Source organism: Pelodiscus sinensis, chromosome Z (genome assembly GCF_052426305.1).
Source record: "Pelodiscus sinensis isolate ZL-2025 chromosome Z, ASM5242630v1, whole genome shotgun sequence".
NCBI classification, from domain to species: domain Eukaryota; kingdom Metazoa; phylum Chordata; order Testudines; family Trionychidae; genus Pelodiscus; species Pelodiscus sinensis.
The window spans coordinates 16,865,487-16,890,316 of NC_143085.1; the positions used below are offsets into that span (position 1 = coordinate 16,865,487).

The 24,830-nt window shown below is 42.9% G+C and overlaps 1 protein-coding gene across 3 annotated transcripts; it reads right to left on the reverse strand.

Annotated features, from left to right (window-relative positions):
- Positions 1-4,704: 4,704 nt before the first annotated feature.
- On the reverse strand, positions 4,705-24,766 carry TRMT2A (tRNA methyltransferase 2A). 3 transcript variants are annotated; one of them, XM_075898349.2, is made up of 12 exons: positions 24,575-24,766; positions 23,099-23,725; positions 22,089-22,197; positions 21,447-21,628; positions 19,052-19,166; positions 17,325-17,440; positions 15,113-15,224; positions 10,927-11,049; positions 8,914-8,989; positions 7,842-7,958; positions 7,519-7,615; positions 4,705-5,611 (listed from the first exon to the last, which is right to left on the reverse strand). In XM_075898349.2, the coding sequence occupies exons 2-12, from the start codon at positions 23,713-23,715 to the stop codon at positions 5,356-5,358; spliced, it is 1,920 nt and encodes a 639-aa protein (XP_075754464.1). In that variant the 5' UTR covers positions 23,716-23,725; positions 24,575-24,766; the 3' UTR covers positions 4,705-5,355. The 3 variants fall into 3 exon arrangements, with proteins under 3 accessions (XP_075754464.1, XP_075754463.1, XP_075754465.1); XM_075898348.2 differs by having other exon boundaries at positions 24,473-24,766; XM_075898350.2 differs by lacking the exon at positions 24,575-24,766 and adding an exon at positions 24,334-24,434.
- Between the last annotated feature and the right edge of the window lie 64 nt (positions 24,767-24,830).

Here is a 24,830-nt window from a genome sequence, read left to right on the forward strand (position 1 = left end):
ACTGATTTGAAGGATAGGTTACAAACCAGTTAATAATTTGTTTTATTTTTCTTCATTTAAATCCTTATTCTGGGGTGATGCTGGGGATAAGGGTTTCAATATACATTCCCAAAAAGGCATGTATGGACAGGGAAGAGGAAGTTCTTTCGGACGAAAAGGAAAAGCCATTTTGTTCATAGCAATCACAGCTCACGTGAGAGAGCATCTATTCACTGTGGAGGCTCTCTTTCGAAAAAGCATATCGCTTTTCTTTTGCAGTGTGGACGCTCTTTCGGAAGTTTTTTGGAAGATCTCTTCCCAAAAACCTGCTTCCGAAAGAAGCCTGTAGTCTAGATGAAGCCTCTCTTACAACAGCTTGGGGCCAGGTGGCTGCTGCAGCAGGCCCAGCTGGGGAAGAGGTGTGTGTCTATCTCTCTCCCTCCCTCAGATGGGAGACATGCAAATGGACACACACACACACACATGGCTAGCTGCCCCTGCCCTCTGATGACCCAGTAGGGCTATAGCTGTCCTGATCCCCATCTCTGGGGCCTTGCTGTCCTGCATGGTCATTCCGCAGTATTACTCCCTCCTGCCTATCCCTTTTTCCATTGTTTTTCATAAAATGGATTCCACACCCATCTTGCTACCCTTGGCACAACAAAACCCATACCTTGCTTTAAGTTATAAGAGAAAGCTGCATACCACATTTGGTGGTTCTAAGCTATTATTGTTTAAGAGGAGTTCTTGAACAAATGGACTCACAGCTGGACACACACTTTTTTTAAATGTATGTTTTGGAATAAATTTCCTTTATTACATTTCTTTGAGAATTACTTCAGAAGTTGATGACTTTATTTCTGTTGTTACCAAAATTTGATTTGTTTCCATTTCTTACATTCTAGAGCTGACTTGAAGTAACTCTCTCTCTGTTGATGTGCTTTGAATGGCTTGTTCAATTCATAGAGGAGGAGTTGTATTTGATATTTAATGTTGTTCACCAGCTCACTGAAGTTTAGCTTTATTCGGGGGAAATCTAGTCAAACACTAGCTCTTTGTACACAACTGGGGGTACCTATGTGCTATGGAAGTACAAACAAGGGTACTGCCTTAAGTCCCCCAGTCAACCAACTTAAGACCCTGTGGGAAGAGACAGACAGCACATTCATTCTGACAGTGCATTTATTTCAACAGGGCAGCAGTGAAATCCTGGTCCCTTTAGTTCAGTGGTCTCCAGCCTTTGTAAGCACGAGATCACTTTTTGGATTTAAGTACAATCCAGAATCTACTTCAGATCCAAAAACCTTTGCTCTGCCTCGTTCATGCCCGTTCTGAGGCCCCACACCCTGCTCACTCCATCCTCCCTCCCACCAGGCACTGGGCACAGGCTCTGATCTTGGATTAAGGGATCTAGAGTGCAAAACGGGTGCTGAACCGAGCCTAGGGCAAGCAGTTTGGGTGTTGGAGGAGATGCTAAGTGCAGGCTCTGGGAGGGTGTTTGGACATATGGGTGCTCAGGGCTGGGGTATAGGAGGGGGTTTATAACTATGGTAGGAGTTCAAGATGGGGGCTCCAGCTGGGTTCTGCTTACCTCAGGTGGTCCCTGGTTGGTGGTGCAGCGGGCTAAGACAGGCTCACCCTTGCCCTGACCCACTTCCTAAAGTAGCCAGCAAGCTCCATCCTAAGTCCTGGTGTGCCCTAGCTGCTTTGTAGTGAAAGGATACAGCGTGGGAGAGGGGGCACCTTGGCATGAGCACCCCTCACCCCTCTCTGCCCTGCCCACAAAGTCAGAGACTCCTGAGGGGACAGCTCTAAGGCAGAGGGCAGGAGATGTGCAGCAGTCAGGGGAGGGGCAGCTGAAGAGCCAGTGCTTGATAAGCTCTTGGCCAAACAAGTCAGGCTCACCACTCAGAGGCTCCAGGATCTACTGGTTGGTTACCACTGCTTTAGGCTGTAGGAATTTACCTAATGTACCCTGAGCTGCATTGAGTTTTGAAAGGTAACATTAATTTTGTTAGGTAACCAGGCTTGTTCTTCTTCAGGAGTTTTTAATCTTAGGAAGTGCTGAACCAAAACAATTGTGCATGTGTCAAGATAATACCATATAATCACACCAGTTTTAATACTTGTTTAAGTATGTCTAACAAGATGCCCCTGGGTGCAGAGTGTTTAAGAAACCTTCTTTCACAAGCCACTTCCTGTTATGCTTTTTGTCTGGTGCCTTAGTGGAGGTGCATCACATGTGCCAGTATATCTTAGGAGGAAAAATACCCACTCCCTCACATTTTTCCCCCACCTTGCCCTTCTAGAGTTACTATAGTTCAAGTTTCCAAATAAAGGATAATACCAGACAGAGGAAGAACTGAAGGGTTGTGTGTCTTGGGAGAGGGCAGTTAGGGATGCTGGAGAGGGTTGGTGGCCTAGAAACCTGCACTCTTGCCCCTGCCCAGCCCCAGGTTTTTCATAGCTTAGTTATTTCTTGCCAAGCAGAAATGACCTACAGCTACTGCAGGAAAGGGCCCCACCATTTAAAAGATCCTCCTCAATCTCCCTCAAAAACAGCAATCCCATCATGCACTGGGTGTTACAGAAGGGCAGAAGTAAGGGAGCAGCTTATTGACTTGAGAAGCTGCCATACAAGGGGGCTAGCTATACCACATGACTAACCAGGGCCAGACCAAAAAAAAAAAAAAAAAAAAAAGCACAGCCTGCCCACATCCCACATTGTGAGCTGAGCAGCTGGACTGTCACTTGCTGCCCCTAGTGGCAGCCAGCAGTTTTGCAACACCATTTCGGCAGAAAAAAATTGAATTCTGTCTGCATTGTGCAATGGCACAGAATTCCCTCATGTGGCTTTAAGTACATCTAAGAAAATGCACACTACAATACTCTTGGCTGAAGAGGCAAAAGCAGGGAAGGGAAAACTGTAAGCCATATCTGGACCATCAATGCTTTTATATGCATCTTTCAGGATTACCAGTCCAAAGCACTCTTGTGGCCTACCTGGAGGCCCACACCACTTGTAGGGCTAGGGGGTATGTAAAGTAAGAGGCTTTGTGCACTGCCCGGTGCTGAGCCTGCAGCTCCCATTAGCCAGGAGGAGGGTATTGTGACCAAAGGAACCTGCAGAAACAGTGGCTACAAGCAAAGTCCACATGTGGAATTTCCTACCCCGGAGTTGTACATAGCCAGGACTGCAGGAACCTGCCTTATCCCCACTGCCACACTGACTAGGAGGCACCTGACTAAAGCCTACACTGTTCCCCAAGCCCACCACAGAATTTCTTTACCCAAATGTGGTGGTTAGGCCCAGGGCCTAACAGAGCCATTCCGGCACCCTGCGCAGACAGGTTAATTGCGCCCCGGGTTGGGGGAGGGCACATATACAGCACCACCCCCGCACCAGCACATAGGGGAGGGCACAGGTACAGCCCTGCCTGGCACATGGGAAAGGGTGCATGCACAGCCCCACCCCCACCTGGCACGTGTGGGAGGGCATGCAGAGCTGGCAGCGGCAGGATGCACGTGCCTGACTGCACAGCCTGGAGCGGACCGAACCTGGCCATGGCTGTTGGGGGGGGGGGGGGGGGGGAGAAAGAGCGCTGTGGGGATTAATGCAGCCCCCACCCTGGGCAGCCGCTGCAGGGGGCCGCTGGGAGCTGCTGCAGCAGCCTGCGATCCAGGAGCCAGGCATGCAGCACCTTATAGCTGCCATCAGGCACCCCCCATAAGCTGGCACACCAGGCAACTGCCTGGCTAGCCCATGCCTTAATCCAGCCCTGGTTAGGCCAAAAAGTTCTGACCTCTGTGCTACAGAAATAACGCCAGTGAGGTCCACAATATGGTTTAGTCACGTATGAATTAATCAGCTGTGAAAGGTAACACTTACCTTCCAACATCTCCAGAAAAGCATATTTTCTTGCATACAGTATTTGTCTTGCACTGATTCTTTGTTTTTGAAACTGCAGTGGGAGCAGCACTGAGTCCTCCAGTCCTAATTTCACTTTGTTATAGAGAACAGGGGTGGCTATATATGGCCTCCAGCTTGCTCAGGGATCCCCCTCAGCACTGGCACTCCAGACGCCCTGCTAGCTCCCCCTGGGGCTGCAGCACACAAGATCTATTAGCCTGGGGCTGCCTAGGCTCTCACCAAGGGTAGGGGTGGGGCAGGAGAGACGGTCTCTCCTCTTCCCTCAGGGGCCACATCAGTGAGGAAGTTTGGGCTTGTGTCTCACTTGTGTGCAGTCCAACTGTTTCTCTGTGAGGCAGCAGCCCCTTACTGAAAAAAGTCCCCTCCCATCCCTATTACAGAGCAAGAGAAATCTCACTCTCCCTGAGCAGTTAACATGATGTCTAAGATCCAATAAACAAGTATCGGCCAAATTGATGCAACTCAAAACAGTTAGTCAGGGAAGGGTATCCTTCTAGTGAAGGGGCAATCTGTTATTTCTACCAAAAATCAGAGCACAGAGGTCCATTTTCTACTAGAAGTATGGAATTTTCAGATCTGTCAGATTACTAGCTCTCTGAAAAACTGAGCTTCATGTCTCTTCCCTAGCAAAGAATTAGGGTAGTTGAAAAGCCTTTTTAAATAGTGACTAAAAAGATAGCTTTAATTGCAAATAAACTATGGTACCTTTTAAACTTGCAACTGCAAACTTGTACTTCTTTTCAATTCTAACTTCCCCAATAAGAAATTATCCAGGCTTTTTTTTTTAAAAAACAAAAAACAAAACCCAGAATTTATTTAAACTGGCGTGCAATGCAAAAGTCTCTTGTTCAACAGAACTGCTATCTGCCAGGGGCATTAAAGTGTGTTCACTAGTAGCGATTTACCACTCATCTTCTATATTAATTTTCCAAACAAAAGTTTTAGGCATATAAAACCTCCTACGCTCACTTGACATCTGGAGGGAATCCATGCTGAATCCTACTAACATACATGAACACTATTTTATGAACGCACAAAAATATAAGACCAGCATGACTGACCTAAACTCCTGAAAGATATCCCACTGCTTTCAGTGGAAGTGTACATGAGTGAAAACAGAAGGTGTTGGTCCAAGTAGTCTGTAATAAAATAATCCAGTTCCTACAAGGAAAAATAACTAAGTATAACAGTTAAGCTAATCTTTGTTCATGGAGTTGAAAAATGCTGCTGTCACTTTACTTAACTGAAAGCCTTCAGCACTTGTAAATCTGGTAATTAGCATGTTTTACAGAGATTGAGTATGTGGTTACTGCTGATGCCTCAAACATTTTTTAAACAAGCAAGAGTAACTTCTGACTTTTAGAAGGAAATCAATCAGTGAAGATGGTTGACAGTGTATAAAATATATGCACGCATACACACCAACTGTCCAGCCTACCACAACATTAGGTAGAAGACAGAGTTCCTACTTTCTCTTCAGGTGGGTCAATACTGCCATCCTGGGTAGAATCTGCTGAATTTGTATTCATAACCTGAGATGTGTCAGGGCTTGCTTCAGTCGAGTTTCCATTTGAATGTTCTACCCTTTCAAAGAATATAAGCAGCTCACAATGCATAGTCTGAGGGAACAGATCCACAGCCATTGCTTTAACTGGACGGAAAGGGGTTCCTCTGACACGATTGGAAGGGGCCCGACAAAGACTTAGGAGAAAAATAAAAGTTAGTATTAGTTTTCCTGGACCATGAACACTAGTCTACATCTAGGAAAAGCCTTTGCATTGTTGTTCACTCTCCTTGCCTCATAGGATAATCATATAGTTTGGCTCTACTACTAAACCAGCTATTGTAGGCTAAGGTTCTCCCAGTACAAGGGAGGAAAACTGTCACCCACATCTCCCAAGGCAAGATCAACTACTATTATGTGATCCTATAGCTCAGTGGTTCTTAAACTGAGTCAGTTCTAGGGATGTAATAGTGTAGTTGATTAACCAATAAGCAAAAGCTTATAGGTTAATGTTATAGACTACATGCATTCCAGCATTACATGCCAGTAAATCTTTTAGCAAGCTGGCCAGCAGCCCAGCTCAGTCCTCACTCACGCCAGATCCAGGACCTACCCCCTGATGTGGTTCTACATTTAAGTGTTAGGAGCCAGGCGGGCAGGCAGCCCAGTTCAGTTCTAACTCATGCTAGGTCCAGGAGCTCAACCCCTCCCCTGGATAGGGGCTGCTGCCACGCTATGCTGCTGCCTCTGCATCAAAGGCAGCAGCATGGGGTGACAGGCAGTCAGTCTGCAAGGGGAGCTGGTTTTTAAACTAGCTCCCCTTACAGGCCAGCTCTTGCCTGGAACCCCACGCTGCTGGCTCTGATACAAAGGCAGGCAGCAGCATGGAGTGGTAGGGGGCTCCTCAGGAGTGGGGCTGGAGTGCACTGGTTTCTAGCTTCACTGCTGAGGACTATAGAATAGTGGAGTAATTGACAAGAATTCATGAAGTTAATGGACTATTCAATTAACCAATATTTAACATCTCATCAGGACCCCTTTTTAATGGCATAATCAAGGCAAATATAAGCTTTGTCACTAGAAAATCTAGAGCCCGAGTCCCATCACCCAGGATGGAAGCTGAAGCCCAAGAGCCTTAGCCCTGGGTGGCTGGGCTCAGGTTAGAGCAGGAATGGGCAATACATTTTTTTATAGGGGGCCACTCCAAGAATTTGGAAGTGGTCAAGGGCCACCCTCTATTATATTAAGGGAGATGGTGCAGGGTCTGGGATAGAGGTTGGGTGCAGAAGGGAGCTTGGAATAGGAAATTGGGATGCAGGAGGTAGGGGGACTTGGCGTTTGGATGAAAGGGACAGGGTTGTGACCAGAGTTCCCTCTAACTTGTGAAGCAGCACAATCTGTACCCTCCCCCCAGTCAGTCAGCTCCATGCACTGAGCCTCTGATTGGTCAGGGCTGATTAATCACTTGTGAAGTTATGCTGCTGTGCAGCTTAGAGGGAGCATTGATTGTGACCTAGAACATGAGATGGGATGCAGGATCCAGAAGGGGATGCAAAGTCTATGATAGAGTTGTGACCAGGGTCATGGTGCAGGAGGGGGATGCAAGTTTGGCCCAGGCAGCTCCCTTTGGCCAGAGCTGTGAAATTGTGCTGGGGGAAGAGATAGCACACGAAGCCCTCCTTCCCCCAAGGGGCATGTACTGCACAGAGACACACACATGCTAGCCCCGGTACCTGGCCGCTCTGAGTGATGTGTAGGGGCACGGTCAGCAGGGAGCCTGCCCAAGGTTTTTGCTGGGCCATAGGATGGTGGCAGGCTAGATCTGAAGGTTTGCTAGACCAGATCTCCAGCCTGTGGGCCATATTATTCCTGAATAAGTGCTGATGCTGAAGCTGACCCTGAAGCTCTTTGGCTTTGGTCCCCCTCCTTGGGTTATGAAGAAGGGGTTCACAGGACAATGAAGTTTGAGAATGCCTGCGATAGCGAATACGCTTAATCTGTTTGCATGCAAATAGGGAATTTAACTTCACTTTTTTTCAGAAAGTGATTTTGTCTGTTGGCTTTACCTAGCCAATTTAAAAAAACCAAACAAACAAAAACTTACTCCACAAAGTTGTTCATGGCAGCTCTGGGATTGCAGGATACATAGATGAGCTTCTTCAAGTGTTCAGCTCTTCGGATTGCAAGAATCACTTTAGAATCTAAATGACAAATTAAGAAAGTTGTCTGCTAATAGTGCATGTCACTAGTTGCAGAAAAACAATTTTAAAAGTTGAGCATGATTTTCTTGAGGCACGCTTAGACTATAACAAGTTTTCTTCCAACAATCAGCTAGCTGATTTGTTAAAAAAAAAAAAAAAATAAAAAAAAAATAAAAAAATAATCCACTACATATCAGTTAACTAAGACCCAAGTAAATAAACTTACGTAGTCCTGCCCGAGGTGGATCCACAATTGTAATCAGGTTGTGCGATGCTAATACATTAATTAAAGATGGAACAATGTCTTCAGCCTTTCCACAGTGAAATTCAATGTTGTTCAATTCTGAGAAAGGTAGTTGTGAAATTTCATTGTAATCAGAGCATCTTTTAAATTAGTGTGCATACATCAGAGGTAGCTAGAGTAACTAGGTAACTTGTTCTTTGTAGTGTTTTGCATATAGAAATGCCAATATTCGAGGTCTTGAGACACGCAATGGATTAACATTTGTAGGCATTGGCATTAGGGTATAATATTCGAGCTACTGTTTAAATAACCTGAAAAAAAGGCACCATACATATGAATTTCTATTGTAATCATTAACTAAAATTCTTTGCAAATAAATTCTACCTCTTTAAAATGCCAACACTGAATGCTATGATACATAGCGTTCAACACTTGTCAGATGAGCAATTTGCTGATTAGGTATACACAGGAAAATTATATTGAAGTTATTTTAAAAATTAAAGTTAGGTGAATTCGGTTGATTTAAAGATACAATATTAGTATTCAAAAAGAGACAATCAACTTAAGTGGATTTTAACAATGAAAATATCGGCTAGAAATAAATAATTACAACTTTGAAGTACAGGTTGAACCTCTTGTTCAGCACTTTTAGGACCTGAGCAGTGCCAAACCAGAGAATTTAGCAATCCCGGGAGGTCATTGTCTAGCCAGCATTACCAACACTAACACTGCTTACTGGGCTCTTAGAAGACATTTAGGAGTAAAACAAAACAAAAAACTTAATAGCATAGAACACAGAGAGCCAGGACTGATGGCTATCAACAAGTTTTACGGAACTGTGGGAAACTTGGCCAGACCCGTGATAACATCCTGCTAACTAAAATCATGCCGGACCACAGCTGTTGCTGGACTAGAGACATTCAACCTATGATTAATCCAGGCTGGAATTTTCAGATGAAAATAAGTCAGGCAAATTCAATAGATGTCAGGTGCTTAACTCCTACATTCCTTTATAGACAAAGATCCTAGTGTTTATACACTTATCTTTACCAACCATTAATTTGGGCATTCACTTTGGCATCCTCTACAGCTTCTTGACAGAGTTCGATTCCAACAACTTTCTTCACTTTCTGAGGAATCAAAGAAAAAAAGATCAGTGAGTCCAACAGGATGGGATACAGGTTTGACACCACAAATACCACACTGGAGGAAAACTGAGGATGATGGTCAACATGCATTAGGGATTCTTGCCACAGCACTGGCCTTAGAACATTATTTTCTGAGTTTACCTGATCAAAAGAAAAAACCCATCTTTAAAGCAGTTGAAGATAAAATAAAAAAGGCACATGGTGAGTAAACTAGCAGGGTATTTTTAGAGCTTGTTTTGATGACCAGATAAGCACACAGCAAGCTGGGGTATAGTGCAGCAGCATGCTATGCAGTGTAGGCTGTCTGGACATTGCTCCTGCGCACTAAGAATTGAATTTTGTGTAATGATGTACTCATATCAGAGCAGAATAGATTAATGCACACTAAGGAACTTTTAATACACAATAGTAGGGCTTAGAGTCAGGACCTGCTGTACTGGTATGCTGTAGATTTACACCAGCTTGCAGTGCATTAGTTGTTCCTCTAGACCAGTGTTTCCCAAATGGTGTTCCGCAGAACTCCAAGGTTCTGCAAAGTGAAAATAAGGGTTCTGCGAGAAAATTCCATTACAGTAACATTTTAGGATTAAAAAAAATTCTGATTTTTGTTTTTAAATGTGCAATTAAACTAAATGTTGATCTCATTACCTTGTTTAGCATTTGTTTTCATCCTTACTTACGGTCTACTTTTTAAACTCCATATATTAGACTATTAGAGGTTCCACAAAATTATTTTGAATTTAAAGGGTTCCATGGCCAAATAAAATTGGGAAACACTGCTCTAGACAAGCTCTCAGGCTGGTCAATAGATAAGGATAGATGGAAGGACTTGCTTTGCCTTTCCTATCCTCACATATAGGCAGACATGCTCAAATATGTATCTCCTTCACTGCTAGCCCTGCATATTCTGCCTTAAAGTGATACTGAATTCTTTCCACTGTGTGCATAATTACCCCAATAAGTAATTGGGGAGACCAAATTAGACACCTGATTATGACACTCAAATTAGACACTATGGCTACGTCTAGACCACAGGCTTCTTGTGCAAGAAGCTTTTATCGGAAGAGATCTTCCACAAACTTCTTGTGGAAGAGCATGTCCACACTGTAAAAGCACATCGAAAAAGCGATGCACCTTTGGGAAAGAACATCCAGACTGCATGGACCTCGAAAGTAAGCTCTGATTGCTATGCACAGAATGGCCACTCAGGGCACCTGTGCTTTTTCTTCTTTTTGCACAAAAAATCCTCTTCCCTATCCACACTTTTTTGTGAAAGAACTCTTTCGCAAAAAGGTGTTCTTCCTCATAGAAAAACCCCTCTGTACTTACAATTTTTTGTGCAAAAGTGTGCTTCAAGTGTGGATGCTCTGCAAGTTTTTTGGAAAAATGGCTGTTTGTCAGTGGCTTTCTACCAATGTAACTGATTAGGACTTGGTAAATAGTTATGTTGCTGCACAATGGAATAGATCCCAGCTGTGTCAGTTACAGCTGCATTAGTTTTTTTAATAATCTCTAGAAAAGTCACTGAAGTAGATCTGTTTTTGAATATGTGCAGATACCAGATAAAGTACTCTTTACATTCATTTTTTAAAATGAACCACATTCATACTTTGACAATGAAAGTTGTGCCAGCTGCTATGAAGTTCTAACTTTTAGAGTTGAAAATTCCCATAATTGAAATTAAGAACAGTTAGGTACAATAACTAGCTGGGAAATATTTATTTATGCAGCCTGGCCAGATGTTCAAAATTAAGTTAACTTCCTAAAGCACTGGCAACATCAAAGTGCAATAACTTGATTTAAGCATTTTCCTCAGTTAAATGCAGTGTAAGACCCCTGCAACTTAACTTTCATTTTATGATTTCCTGTATTAGTTTAATAGGATTTGCTGAAAATTATATTTAAAGCAAATGGCTCACCTTTGCCAGTGAAATTCCAATTGTTCCTGTTCCACAGCAGATGTCAAGTACAGTGCTATCTTTGTTCAGCTGGGCCCAGTCGCTAATGGATTTATATAGCACCTCTGCAGCCTGTGTATTTACCTATATAATTCCAACACAAATATACTCCTTTGTTACAACAGCAAGTCACTTACTATCATTAAACAATATTAAATTTAATATTAAAAATTAACATAAGCCAACTTTTCATGTAAATTCACATCAGAACTGTGCTGGTAGCATATCAAAGTTTCTCCCTAGCAACAGCAAGATATGACTGGACCAAAAGACCAGGACTTATTCAGGCTTCCAGAGGAGTTTTTGAACAAGAGAAAAACCAAACCAAACCTACAACTCCTTCACATATTTGGATGTTCCTCTGGTGTAAATTCAAAAATGTAATATAGTTTACACTTTAGGCACTAAACACTTTAGGCACTAAATCAAGAAGTCATGTTTGTGGGACACCAAAATTAGGGGTCATAGCAAATACAGAAAAGGGCCAAATTAAAGGAAATAAAGGACAAATAAAGGGAACACAAAAACAAAACTCCACACACAAATAGACATACCCATGTGACTATATCCATCACAAAGTGAATTTTATTTTTACCTTGTCTCATTAATGCTGCCTATCTTTACAGGAAATATCTTTCTGTAATTACATTTGTTAACAGGACATGGAATCAGGACTAGAGAGTCAGAAAAGAAGTTGTCAAGGCCAGTACAGGCTGCCCCCAACTTGTGACACAATCAGTTCCAGGGATAGAATTGCAAGTTGGGGGTGTCGTAACTTGAGCCTGCGTTTATCACAGGTGTCGTACACCCTCATAGATGCGGAGCCAAGGATGTAAGTTTGGGGGAGGGGGAAAGGGAGTCATAAATTGGACTGTCGTAAAGCAGGGGCCTCCTATACCTCTAACCTAGAAAATGGTCTACGTTAAGAAGGTTGTATTAGCTTAATATATTAAAATCTCAAGTGAGAAATAAAAATGGAACTAAGATCTCCTTAAAGCACATGTGTAATTCCCAATTTCTAAAGAATGTTACATGCAAAACTAAGAGAAATATAATCCTTCACTTTGTGGTAGTACTTTATTTCCCCTTTCCAAACAAAGAAACAAAACAAAAATTACCTATATGTTTTTAGACAAGTTCAGTGTTTGCTGGCAGAAAATTATTTGAAATACAACCTATGTAATCTCTCTCCCCCAGCTGGCAACTCTACTAATGCAAGTAGTGTCCCAGTGGCTCAATCTGCATCCCTGCACCTGTGACTGGAGAATTTCAGTAGCAGTTTGCCCATTAGGGACAGTGCATGTAAGGTGAAACTGGGTCGTACCTCAAGAAGTTACATAGCTCTTTGTGACCAAACTACCCCCTTCATCCCAGTTCTCTCCTGGCTCCCAGGGAGGACACTTCACCGCCCTGTTGCAGCAAAGCAATCTCCTGGGAGGCTGAGTGTAACCTACAAACATCCACTTATCAGTTAAATGGTTACTCAGACTAAGAACCCTAGTTCATATAGGGTCTTAAGATTATGGCAATGGGAACACTTCTGCAGAACATGTGTCTTGCTGAGAGACAGCAAATAATACATTCCTCTGATTTCTGTGTGTTACAAATTAGATTGCATTTAAAACCTGGTCTTAACATCGTGGTCACCAACCAGTAGATTGCGATCTACTGGTAGATCTCAGGGGCTCTAAGAGTAACTTTTGAGCCCTCTCTGAACTGCACACCTGCGCAGTACATTTACATTAGATTTCCTCATTTGAGGAGCAACTACTCACCGAGCAACACAGGTGAGTAGCTGCGGGGAATGGTAGGAGCTGGGAGATCAGGAGGACTGAAACACCCCAGCCAGCTGACTCTGGCTTTCAACTGAAAGAGGCTGCCCTGCGCTCCAACTGATCGGTGGCTTCTCCTCTGCACCTGCCCACATGGAGCTCGGTGCACCCTGGCTGAGCACCACGGCCAGCTGGCCGGGCAGCTCTTCTCTTCCCTCCAGCCCGGCTGCCCTGCGCTCAGCCCAGGGAGGCTGCGTCAGGCTCCAGCTGTGCTGGAGCAAGCTTCCCAGGCTAAGCGCAGGGCAGTTGGGCGGGAGCGAAGAGAAGCGGCTTCCTGGCCAGCTGGCCATGGCGCTCAGCCAGGGTGCACCAAGTTCCACGTGGGCAGGTGCAGAGGGGAAGCAGCCCGATCAGCTGGAGCACGGTTCAGCCTCCTCTGGGCTGAAGGCCACAGCCAGCTGGCTAGGCAGCTTCTCCTCTGCGCCTGCCCAGGTGGAGCGTGGTTCACCCACGCTGAGCTTTAAGGAAGGGGCTGGGCAGTAGATCTTGGCTTGGTCTGTCATTTAAAAAGTGATCTTGGGTGTAAAAAGGTTGGAGACCACTGCCTTAACAGGTGTGTTGTGAGCAAGACACAAGAAGTCATTTTCCCACTCTACTCTGCGCTGATTAGGCCTCAATTGGAGTAGTGTCCAGTTCTGGGCACCCCATTTCAAGAAAGACGTGGAAAAATTAGAGAAGGTCCAGAGAAGAGCAACAAGAATGTTTAAAGGGCTAGAAAATATGACCTATGAAGGAAGACAAAGAATTGGGATTGTTTAGTTTGGAAAGAAGACAGAGGGGGACATATCCTTTTAGATACCTGAAAACTGTTATCAAAGAGGAGGGAGAAACACTGTTCTCCTTAGCCTCTGAGGATAGGACAATAAGCAATGGGCTTAAACTGCAGCAAGAAAGGTTTAGGTTGGACATTAGGAAAAACTTCCTGTCAGGGTGGTTAAACACTGGAATAAGTTGCCTAGAAGATTCCACAACCTCCCATCTCTGGAGATATTTAAGAGGCTGGATATACATCTATTAGGGATAGTCTAGTCAGTACAGGGTCCTGCCATGAGAGCAGGGAACTGGACTCTATGACCTCTCAAGGTGCCTTCCAGTGTTCTATGATAACTCAGGCATGCCCCTAACAATAGTGTTTCATCACCACCACAAGGGTAGAGATCTAGATTATGTAATAACCAATCTACCAAGAATTACAAAAGGTGAGAATAGACTGACTGGGCTCTAAAACTACTAAAGCTAAATCTATTTAAGATAAAGGCAAGCTTAGAGGCACTGCCAATTGCTCTTAGGCCAAGAGCAAGAGAGAAGGATTTAATCACACAGCATTAGGTAACTGCCAGAGATAGAGAGGAGGGATATTAAATTGGAGTTCATCAACAAATCGAGTAGTTGATAGAATTTCCATCAACTACTCAATTAGTTGGGGGGGGGGGGGGTAGAAGGCACTCACTATCCCCCCTGTGGCTCTGCAGTTTAAATGTAGTATGAGCTCCTGCGGGCTCTTAGTACATTTAAAATGCAGAGCTGCATTGGGGTTAGCTCCCAGGGGTGGCACAAGCTGGGACTAAACACCTTGTACTAATTCCTGGATGCTGCAGCTCTGCCGCCTCTCCCCCCCCCCCCCCCCCCACTTGCTCCTCCACACTGCGGACATGGTGCAGGGGGCAGGGGAGGGGGAGAAGGAACAGATTTAAGTCAGTTCCCATCACCACTGACTCCTGCTCCCCCCCCTTGCTGCCTCTGACAGAGGCAGCAAGGGGGCTGGGGGAAGTGAGTAGTTGAGTTCATTACCCGATAAGCATATGCTTATCGGGTAGTGGTCAACTACTCCATAACATCCCTATGTAAGAGACAGTTCAGCAGCAGTTCCCATTTAGGGCACATGTGCCCTGTCAATTCTCAGTGAACCTCCAGAGACATCCATCTTTAAGAACCGCAATACCTGAACAGGGCGAGTAACCACTGTTCTATTCACAGACCTGTTTGCTAACAAAGAATGTGTCATACCAAATCCGCAAAACCAATCCTAAGCATTTACTTATTCAATACTTAGCTTCAGCATTTTAGCTGAATAAAAAAGGAATTGGTATTCATCCACTATAAATAATTTTCAGTTGGGTCAGATGTGTAATTATAGATTGCTCAATATGTTTCTACAGCCTCTATGTCCATACAGCATTTTTCTGCAGCATTAGCCATTTATTGCTCGAAATATTTTGCTAGAAAGGTTTAAAAATCTTAGAGTAATAATTTACATAGTTCATCTTATTACTTCAGCTCTAATACAATTTAGTACAACTCAATACCAACATTACTTGGAAAAATGCATGGGGGGAAATTCTAAACTTTAGACCAAGCAGCTCTTCATATATGTACTTATCACCAGCCAAATGTTGTAAAGGTAAGTCTTCACGATTGGGTGACTTTCTGAAAGAAAAAGCCACCAAACATGTTACAGCGGGTTTTGGTCATGACCACTTATATTACATACACATTTTTTTGGGGAGAGGGAGAAGGAGGAAGATGGGCTCTAATCACATGAACAGGACCTTAAACAACCCATATCCACACAGGAAAAATGTAAAAAACAAAAAATAGTCTAATAGCACTTTAAAGATTTTAACAGACTCCTGTAACTAGAACTATCTATTTATCATCTATGTTTACGTCTACACTGGCATGATTTTCTGGAAATGCTTTTAACGGAAAAGTTTTCTGTTAAAAGCATTTTTGGAAAAAGCGCATCTAGATTGGCAGGACGCTTTTCCACAAAAAGTGTTTTTTGCGGAAAAGCGTCGTGGCCAATCTACACGCGCTTTTCTGCAAAAAAGCCCCAATCGCCATTTTCGCGATCGGGGCTTTTTTGCGGAAAACAAATCTCTGCTGTCTACACTGGCCCTTTTGCGCAGAAGTTTTTTGGAAAAAGACTTGCCCGAACGGGAGCAGCATAGTATTTCCGCAAAAGCACTGACGATCTTACATAAGATCGTCAGTGCTTTTGCGGAAATTCAAACGGCCAGTGTAGACAGCTTGCAAGTTTTTCCAGAAAAGCAGATGATTTTGCGGAAAAACTTGCCAGTCTAGACACAGCCTACATATTTTGTTAGTCTTTGAAGTGCTACTAGACTAACTGCGGTTTTAATTTTTTCTTGTTACAAACTAAGCTACCCCCTGAAGCTTTTCATACCCACAGATATAGAACACCTTTTATTTTTAAAAATGTTGGTTTCTGAACTTGCATACACAGATTTCCTACTTGTATGAATGAGAGTGAGCATCATTACCACCACACTATTCGATTACTGATATTTGACATCTATTAACCTCATGAATTTGTTTTGGTTTTTCGACTACTCTGTGTAGTCCTTGGGGGTGAGTCTGGCAGCCAACAAGCTCTGGCCCCACTCCCAAGGAGCCCTCAGCCACTCCACACTGCTGCTTCTGTATCAGAGGCAGCAACCCAATGTGCCAGGCAGGATCCACTTTAAAAACCCACTCCTCTCACGGACCGGCTGCCTGTTTCCCTACGCTGCTGCCTCTGATACAGGGGCAGAAGCACAGAGCAGCAGCAGCCCGTGGCTAGGGATGGCTGAGCTCCCAGACCTGACGCAAGCTGAAACTGAGCCGGACTGCCTGCCTGGCTCCCAATACCCTTTAAAATGTAGAATCACAGCAGATGTAGGTCCTGGATATGGCATGAGTGAGGACTGAGCAGGGCTCCGGCCAGCCTGCTAAAAAAGTTTACGGTTGGGGGATAACAGTCTACAGCATTAACTGATAAGCAAAAGCTTATCAATTAATCGACTAAACTATTACATCCCTGTACCATATATATGAAGACTGGCAATTACTGAAGAATAATTAGAGACTCAGCTGATTTTACAATATTGTATAATTAATGGGCTTCACTTATCAGGCCTACCAATGCAACCACTGAATTAAAATCATATCTAATCCTTTAATTCAGGGTCTTCAGAAAGTTAGTTTAACCTATGAATTGTTTTCATTTACAATATTGCAGTTTAAGGTTAAGAGAAGTTGTTAATTTTTTACTCTTAAAGTATTTTTTGTCTTGCTGTCCAATTTCTGTTCTCAGAGGGAACATCTGCCATTGTATAGAGACAGCAAGAGGCGGCATTTAATATACCTGGAGAAAGAAAATGGGGTCCTACCAGTCAGAAAACTGGCAAAAAAGGAAGGAAGTGGGGAAGGAGAAGTGTCCAGAAAATTTCTTCCTGGGTTTTCCACAACTAAAAAAGTATCCTCCTGTGGCAGCCCCTAACTGGCCAGGTTCATCCAATACAAAGCTCTAACTACCTCTGTCCAATAAACAAAGGGCAACTAATCTACAAGGAATCAGCTGTTATGATGTAGGAGGCCATAAAATATTAGAAGTCTTTTGCTTGGACAATGTCAATTTATCAATAAAAATGATACTGCTGCTTTTTCTATGTTCATTGCTATGCCAGATATTAGAATTACAGCAGACATGCTATTTAAGCTTTCCTTTACAGGTACAAAACTTACCTTTGTCCTTCCTCTACAAAGTAAAGGGAGGTTACCCCACTGTCCTGGCCAGATCCTTTTGTAAAATACTTTGCCAGTGAAGTGCTCAAGTCAACAAGCTCTTCTTTATTTAATTTCTAGAAGTACAAATTTAAAGGAAAATGTGATGATGTTTGGTTATTTTCCAACATTAAGTTTTACTTATTTGCTTGTCTGTTGAGAGGCATCTCTCAAATGGAAATGTTGTCTAGGAATAAAAAAATATTGAATGATTCTAATTATTGATATTACACTGACAGTTTGAGTTTTATAAAACTCATGCGGCTATCAGTGGGGTTAACTAGTGGGCCCTCCTTATTCCAGCATGGTCTATGTAAAAAGCCCAAGACCTTCCTCTAGAAGACCATTCTCCCAGATTCTGTAGGAGAGTGGATCCTAGTTATTAGGCTAGTGGTGGGCTACATGTGGCTTTAAGTCCCCTTTCTGCCCTTCCCCTTCCCCAACCCCAACACCTCTCACACTCTGGAACCCTGCATTTCCTACTTTTCCCCCTCCCTCCCAGCACTTTGAGGGTCCTGAATGGCAGATTCATGCTCCAGCCCCTACTCTCTCTGAGCTTCGACACTGAATCAGCCATACATAGCTGTTAAAGTTCTGGAAGGGAAGGGTTTGAGGGGACAGTGTGAATTAGATTTATGATGCTCCTAGAGTGCTGGAAGGGAGGGGTAATAGGAAGGCTCTAGTGCCCCAATCCACTCTTCTACCCTGCTCCTGTCCATCTCCCTTTACTCCTGCCCATTCCAAACCCTACACCCTGACCTACTGCCCTTAACTCTTTTCTTGGTCCCCTTTTTCCTCTCCCCTGTGAATTTGAGTCAAGCAACTCCTTCTCCATGTTGCAGGGGCAACAATGGCATAGGGGTAATAAGAATATTGTTCGTTTTGTGCCCTTGTACTAGAGTGGTCCCTGACAGTCAAGAGAGCAATTCCAGAAGTCCTGCTTGACCCAAGATATAAAATGTTCAACAGCTCTGTGAGGATGAATATTTTCTATCCAGGTGACATGTAGGAGCTCTGAGCATATATGAATTGAGATATTTCAGAGGTTTGCAGGCTGGACAATTTTGAACAAAATCATCATGGATGACAAATGCATAGCTATAATACTAGGGCAAACCACCTGCCAAATATTTCAAAACTTTGCTCCAAATTATGTCAACTCTGGAGCATCTCAATGCAACGGTTTTAAGATCTAAAAAAGGTAAAATGTTTTCCCAAACTTACTTTTGGAAGTAGCTGAAACATTTTAATCTGTAACTTAAGCATGGTAAAGATATATGCAACTTTTAAAAAAGCCTCTTTCAGAGAAGCACTGCACAATCTTAACTGTAGATATATGTAATGCATACTTGTGCTTCACCTAATTTGTGCGTGTGTGTCAATACTTCAGGCAGAGATTCCATACACAAAAAATTTGACAGTCATGATTATCTGAAGGCTTTCTTCTTCATAATTACCAATCTCCCCCCCCCCCTTTTTTTTTAAAAGGAAAATGAGTCCTTTCTTCTTAAAACCATACATTGAGAGTTCAAAACCATATATTTTTCCTATAACTCACAAATAATTATCAGATTAAATACAAATATAGTACTACTATCAGAACTTTGGACAGGTAAATAAATGTGTTGCTTTTCGTTACACTAAGGGTTGTTTTTTTTTTCCCCTTAGATTATAAAAAGCTCTAGTACCTGAGGATTAAAATAAACAATTGCCATGATATGATCATTTTTGCTGGTGCGGACAGTGAGCTGCTTCCAGTGGCCTTCATAGGTTTCCGGACTGTACACAGAGTAAGGGGTTGACCTGCAATTTTCAAAATTGAGTGACCAAATAAAAGAATAACCTCTGCATGATGTTTAATAATTCAGCTAAGTAAAACAAATTCACTGTACAATAAGGTAGAAGAAAAGCTTATTCAAATTGAAAGATTAGTTTTGACCCTTATTGAGGTCTCAAAAAATATACCGTTAACTCAGGACGCTCTGGCCTGCAGCACCTATGGGTCTGCCATATATCTTAATTTATTCAGGGACTGAACATATAACTTTCAATCTTCATCTGTAGTTCCAGTCAGGTTACTTGGGTCTCTCCCCTTTCACGGCTGAAAGGAATAGGACTTTACTCAAAGTTCTTTCAACCTCTTTAGCAGGCATTTGCTAAGTAGTCCCAGAAGTTTGGCCCTTTGTCTGGGGGTATGTATAAATTACATCCTTTTTTCAATAAAGGGATCAAATTAGACATATTGAAATTGTAAATTAAGCTGGGATTTGAATTTCCTGCATTTCACTTGCATAATGGAGGCCGCAGCTTTTTTTGGAAAAAAAAAAAATCTGTCAAAAGATACCCCGGAAAAGCAGCTTTTTAGAAAAACCCACAGCCACCATTATGCAAGTGAAACATGGAAAATTCAAATCCCAGCTTCATTTACAATTTTGATGGGTCTAATTTACATCCCTTTATCGAAAAAGGGATGTAGTTTAGACATACCCTAAGGGTTTCTCCTAACCTCTTTCTGGGTTTCTTCCCTACTTTCTTCAAAAGGGCAGAAGTAAAATAAGTTAAAGCAGGAACACAAAGCCAGTATTATTATTAACAACACACAGGTAAGGGTTCTCAGTGGTCCTACTCCCATCTGTATGAAGGCGGCAGGGACACAGGCCTATGCTCTCTTCTGTGTCACAGCCCAGCCCCTGGGTAGTACAATACAGGACTTGTTCATTTAAATCTTTGAGCGCTTTCTCACTCTGGGTCTTTCAGGTACCTCCTGCCTGGTAAGCTTTTCCTGACACCTTCTGGGAGAGAAATTGGTTTCGGAGTGGCTTCTTCACATCTCACTCTATGGAGTCCTTTCACTGTGACACTCTCTGTTCTGGCTAGGCTGCAGGCTTTTATCTCTTTTTTAGCCTGCCCAGCCGGAGGTGACGCCTCCCTTTTCTAACCCTTTAGTATCCATTCCCTCGAAGCATTTACACACCTAATCACAATACCCTAAAGCTAAAACTCAAATGGTGGCCCCGATCATCACTCTTAATGAATTAGATGTCTTCCTCCCTTCTTGCTTTCTTGATTCCCAGCTAACTCCCTTTTTTTTGTTTTATTAAATAAAACAGATCTCAATGTCTTCCTTTGACAGTGTTCAGATCACACCATTGCCCCTTTTAAGCATCTCATATGCTTCTAGGATTCTGCCCCATCTCTATTGTCAGTTCAAAATATTTTCCCCCTTTTCCAGCTGTTTAAGGAGGAATCTCACATTTTCATCTTTGTACCTTCCTTCAGGCTGACCTTACATGTTGAAGCCCTCTCCCCCGCCCCACTTTCAAATATACCAAACTATCACGCTGTCATTCAAATTCCTCTTTAAAATACTTGTCTCTTTTCTGTCAACAATATCAACCTATTACAAATAGAACACAAGGAAACTTTTAAGAGAAAATATTTTGCCTTATTCTGAGATTGGACCTTAATATTTTTATTTAGTACTGCCTGTCCATCTTATATGCTAAGTATCTTACGGCAGTAACTGTCTTGTATGTACTGTGTGCTGAACATACTGAAGAAATTTAAGAAAAAAAACACATAAGCCACATTTAAATATAGAATACAGGTGGGACCTTCCTGGTCTGACACCCTTAGGACCGGAGCGGTTCCCCTCCTGGCCCCGCTCTCTCCTGCTGGCCACACTGCCCCCGGTCATGCTGGGGCAGTACTCTTGCCTCGGGCTGTGCTGCTCACCTGAGGGCGGGGGGGAGGGGGGACAGGAGGGGAGAGAGAGAAAGAAGAATCTAAGCTGCTATCCCAGATGCCAGCCCCCAATGTCACTGGTGTGGCCAGAGCTGCATTCCCCACCACACCAGCCGAGCCCCTGAACCTGGCCAGCTGGGGCTTTTTGGTCCAGCAATATCCACGGTCCAAATGTTGCCAGACCAGAGTCCCAGATTTCAGAGGTGTATAGAAGGGTTGCTTCAGAACTGGATCCATTTGTTTAAGTTTCATTCTAAAAATAACCATCCAGCTTTTCAAAGTATTTCATTTTGTACATGTTTAAAAATATTAAGCCATTCAGTCTAATTCAGTTCTTACCTTATGTAGTCTTGAAAAGCCTTCACTACTTTTTTGGCAACAGCAGGAATGTGAAGAGTGTCAAATGGTTCCACTACAGCACAGCTTCCACCCTTGTATTTGCCAAGGCGACAACCTACAGTTTTATCTTCTTGATTTAAACCCATCCCAATCAAAAATTCACATTTGTTGCGGTATTCAGTCTAAAGTTTAAAAGAAAAAAGTTACCTATGCTATGTATGTTATATCCTACATATTGACTACTCCTGCCCTCAAAGATCTATTGTAAACATTAGTCTCAAATTTTAAGTCTTAAAAATTTAGTTAGGGAATTTCTTTGATGGCTTGAAACTTAGAATACCAAGTTTCAGCCCATATTTGGAAATTAAAATTTCCAAATAATGGTACTGAAAGCTTCAAAGGGGTAGCCGAGTTTGCTGTTTTTTCCTGTTATAGACCAATAGTCTAGTAGCACCTTAAAGGCTAAACAAAACATGTAGATAGTATCATAATACTTTTAATACTCTAGTCATCTGAAGTAGATTTTGCCCACAAAAGCTCATATTGTTGAAATAAAGCATTGTAACTTCTACTTAATTACCAAGCTACAGTATTGTCCGTCAGATAATGCCCCATCCCAGAACAAGTTAGATTTTGAGGTACCTGTAAAGGTGATGGTTTCACTCCCTCTAGTGGGCAACAGATTTTATTATATTTCTGCTTCTGCACAAACAGCCAGGGTAACAGAGCTTTGTTGTTGTTTCCTATTTCCCTGCAAAAATTTAACAGATTTATAGATGAAAGTCTAATCTACAAAAATACATAGCACAGCTGCAGAGTTCTAGGATAAAGCAGATTGAACTGTTGGCCTGTTACCCCTTTGCTGGAATCACCACAAAAGGAACATAGAAGAGTTCCGCATTTTTTTCTAATTAAAATATAATGTTGACAGCTAAACTGACTTCCCGCCAATCCCGCTTAAGTGAAATGTCTGTTGAAAAGTAGACTCTTAAGATGATGGGAGTTGGGTGGTATTTATGCATGGAGGTGGGGGAGGGGGGAACAAACAAACAAAAAAAACCCACACTTGTCTGCTTTTATTTTTTGTAAAATGCCTAATGACTACTGAGGTTAGATGTTTATTTCTGTGGATAGTTAGGTAACTGATTAAGGCACAGATAAAACTGAGGATCTTAAATATAAAACTATTCTTAGGAGTAATACTTCAAAGACAATAAATAAAGTGTGAGAATTAGAGTAGACTGGTTGACAGAAGACCATCAGAATAACGTCATTGCTAGCACAGGTCATCCCTTATTTCACTGAAAGCCTGCCAAATACAGTTTTATAGTGGTATAAAAACCTTCATTTTAATGTTGGTGGTTTATAGAATAATTTTCTTTAAAATTACATCCCTTAATTTAAGCAAGACATTTTCAAAGGGATCAATTTACTGAAAACATCAAATCCTATACATTTGATCAGTATAATTTTCAAGACATGGGTTTGAAGTGGTAGTTTAAGGAAAGGCATTCTTACATATTAAAAGAGACTTACTTACAACTTATGTCTATATAAGGAATAGAAAAAAGATTTACTGGATTTTAACTATATTCACTGAAATTTGTTTGAAAGCTCATAAATATTCGAGTACCATTACATAAAGGAATTACTTTGTCAGTTTCTGCAGCACTTGTTCACACTCTTGCTTCTTCTTTGTCAGCTGTTCTTCATATGGTATATTCCACAAAGGAGTCACCACGTCTGCTATCTGTTTTGTTATAGGCTCCTCTTCACTATCTTTTGCCAAAGCTGGACGTTTTGCCTCTCTCTGTTCAATGTCCTCCTCTTCTTTTTTCCTCTTTTTTACAATGGGATCAGCTTTAGGCTTTGCAAGCCTAACACTCAAATAGCGGCTTTTCCACATGACTCCATGAAGGACTTTCATAGCTTTATCCCTTTCCTCCTCACTTTTAAATGTCACAAATGCAAAAGTTTGCTTCCCAAAAAGTTTTATCTTATGAGGATTAAGTCCATATTTTGCAAGAAACTTCTTTACATCATTAAAGCCAATATATTTAGGAAGGTTCTGAATTTCTACTTTATAAATCTCCGAAGTAAACAAATCCCCTTTGATGTATCTGTACATATCAGGACAATTTGCTGTTTTCTCTGCATGGCTATCACCTTCATCATGCTTAATTTCCACTTCAGTCACACTTTCTACTTCTGCAGAAAGAGCTTTATTTTCTCCTTCAGGGGCACAAAGACTACTATTTTCTTCCATCATTCCTTCAGTCCTGTAAAGATTTGTTTCACAGATTACTTTTTAAACAAGGACTTGCAGAAGTTAGAAAATGTTGGTAACTGAACCACAAGGCACGTCACAAATCAGTGTTCTATTTTTTCCATCCATGTATGGAATACATTTTATGCAACCCAAGGCATAAATAGAAAGGTTTTGCCAGCTTCACTCTACTAATTAGCTGGGTGATACCTAAATCACTCCTGCGTGGCCAACAATGCACACAGCTACAGAAAACAATGCTACCAACCCCTACTACTAATATACCACAACAAGGTGCCATCACAGTACATAACCTGGGCTACCACCATGTGTTATCATGGTCATGCCCTTTCACTCTGAACACACCACAACATGCCATTCTAGGTTACCACCAGGGCACAGCTACCGTTGCTACACCAGCATATTCCAGAACAGGCTGTGATGCCATTGCAGCATCCCACCCTTGCGACTCTAGTGACACGGCACCACTCCCATAGGCTCCCTCCATGAGCCATAGCAAATAGGCCATCGCTATGCATCAGCCCACGGGAGTCCACGTGCCCCAGTACACAACTCCCCCGCCCCCCACGTTGCCCATGTGCAACAGCAAAGGGCCATCACCTTTTGCCGCCACTTCACCCCATAGACCACCAATGGCGCCAGGGTGCCCTGCTGTCACCACACGCCCAGACAGCTCCCTCATCCGCCCATGCAGCGCGCCCAGCCATTACCCCAGGGGTGCGCCCCGTCCACCCCTTACCCGCCTCCCCGACCACAGCAGGACACCACCGCTACTCAGTGTGGCTCCTTGCTCCCTCCATGACGAGACGCGTGTCGGCTCAGGTAGTAACCCCCAACCCACCTCCTCCAGCAGCCACGGCGGGAGGCGGAGCTAAATACGGGGGGGGCGGGCTCTGGAGTGACGTCACCGACGTGCTAAAATGCCCGCTGGAAAAAAATGCAATTTTTCCACTGTCTCCACAAATACCGCTATATAATCCACCCATCGCACATCAGCACGCCTCCAATCGGAATAATACAAGATGACAATTATCCCCACCCCTTCTAACCATCCCCCATAGGCGCCATCTTGGGTAGAGACACAGCCATGTCGCAAA

Bases quoted from the DNA above. Each gene is read 5' to 3' on its own strand.
- TRMT2A (XM_075898349.2), bottom strand. From the start codon at position 23,715: ATGATGGAAGAAAATAGTAGTCTTTGTGCCCCTGAAGGAGAAAATAAA. The intron at 22,198-23,098 runs GTAATTCCTTTA...AAATTTTTGCAG, and splicing joins GTGCTGCAGAAACTGACAAA to GGAAATAGGAAACAACAACA. The intron at 21,629-22,088 runs GTACCTCAAAAT...TTTAAACTTTAG, and splicing joins TGAAACCATCACCTTTACAG to ACTGAATACCGCAACAAATG.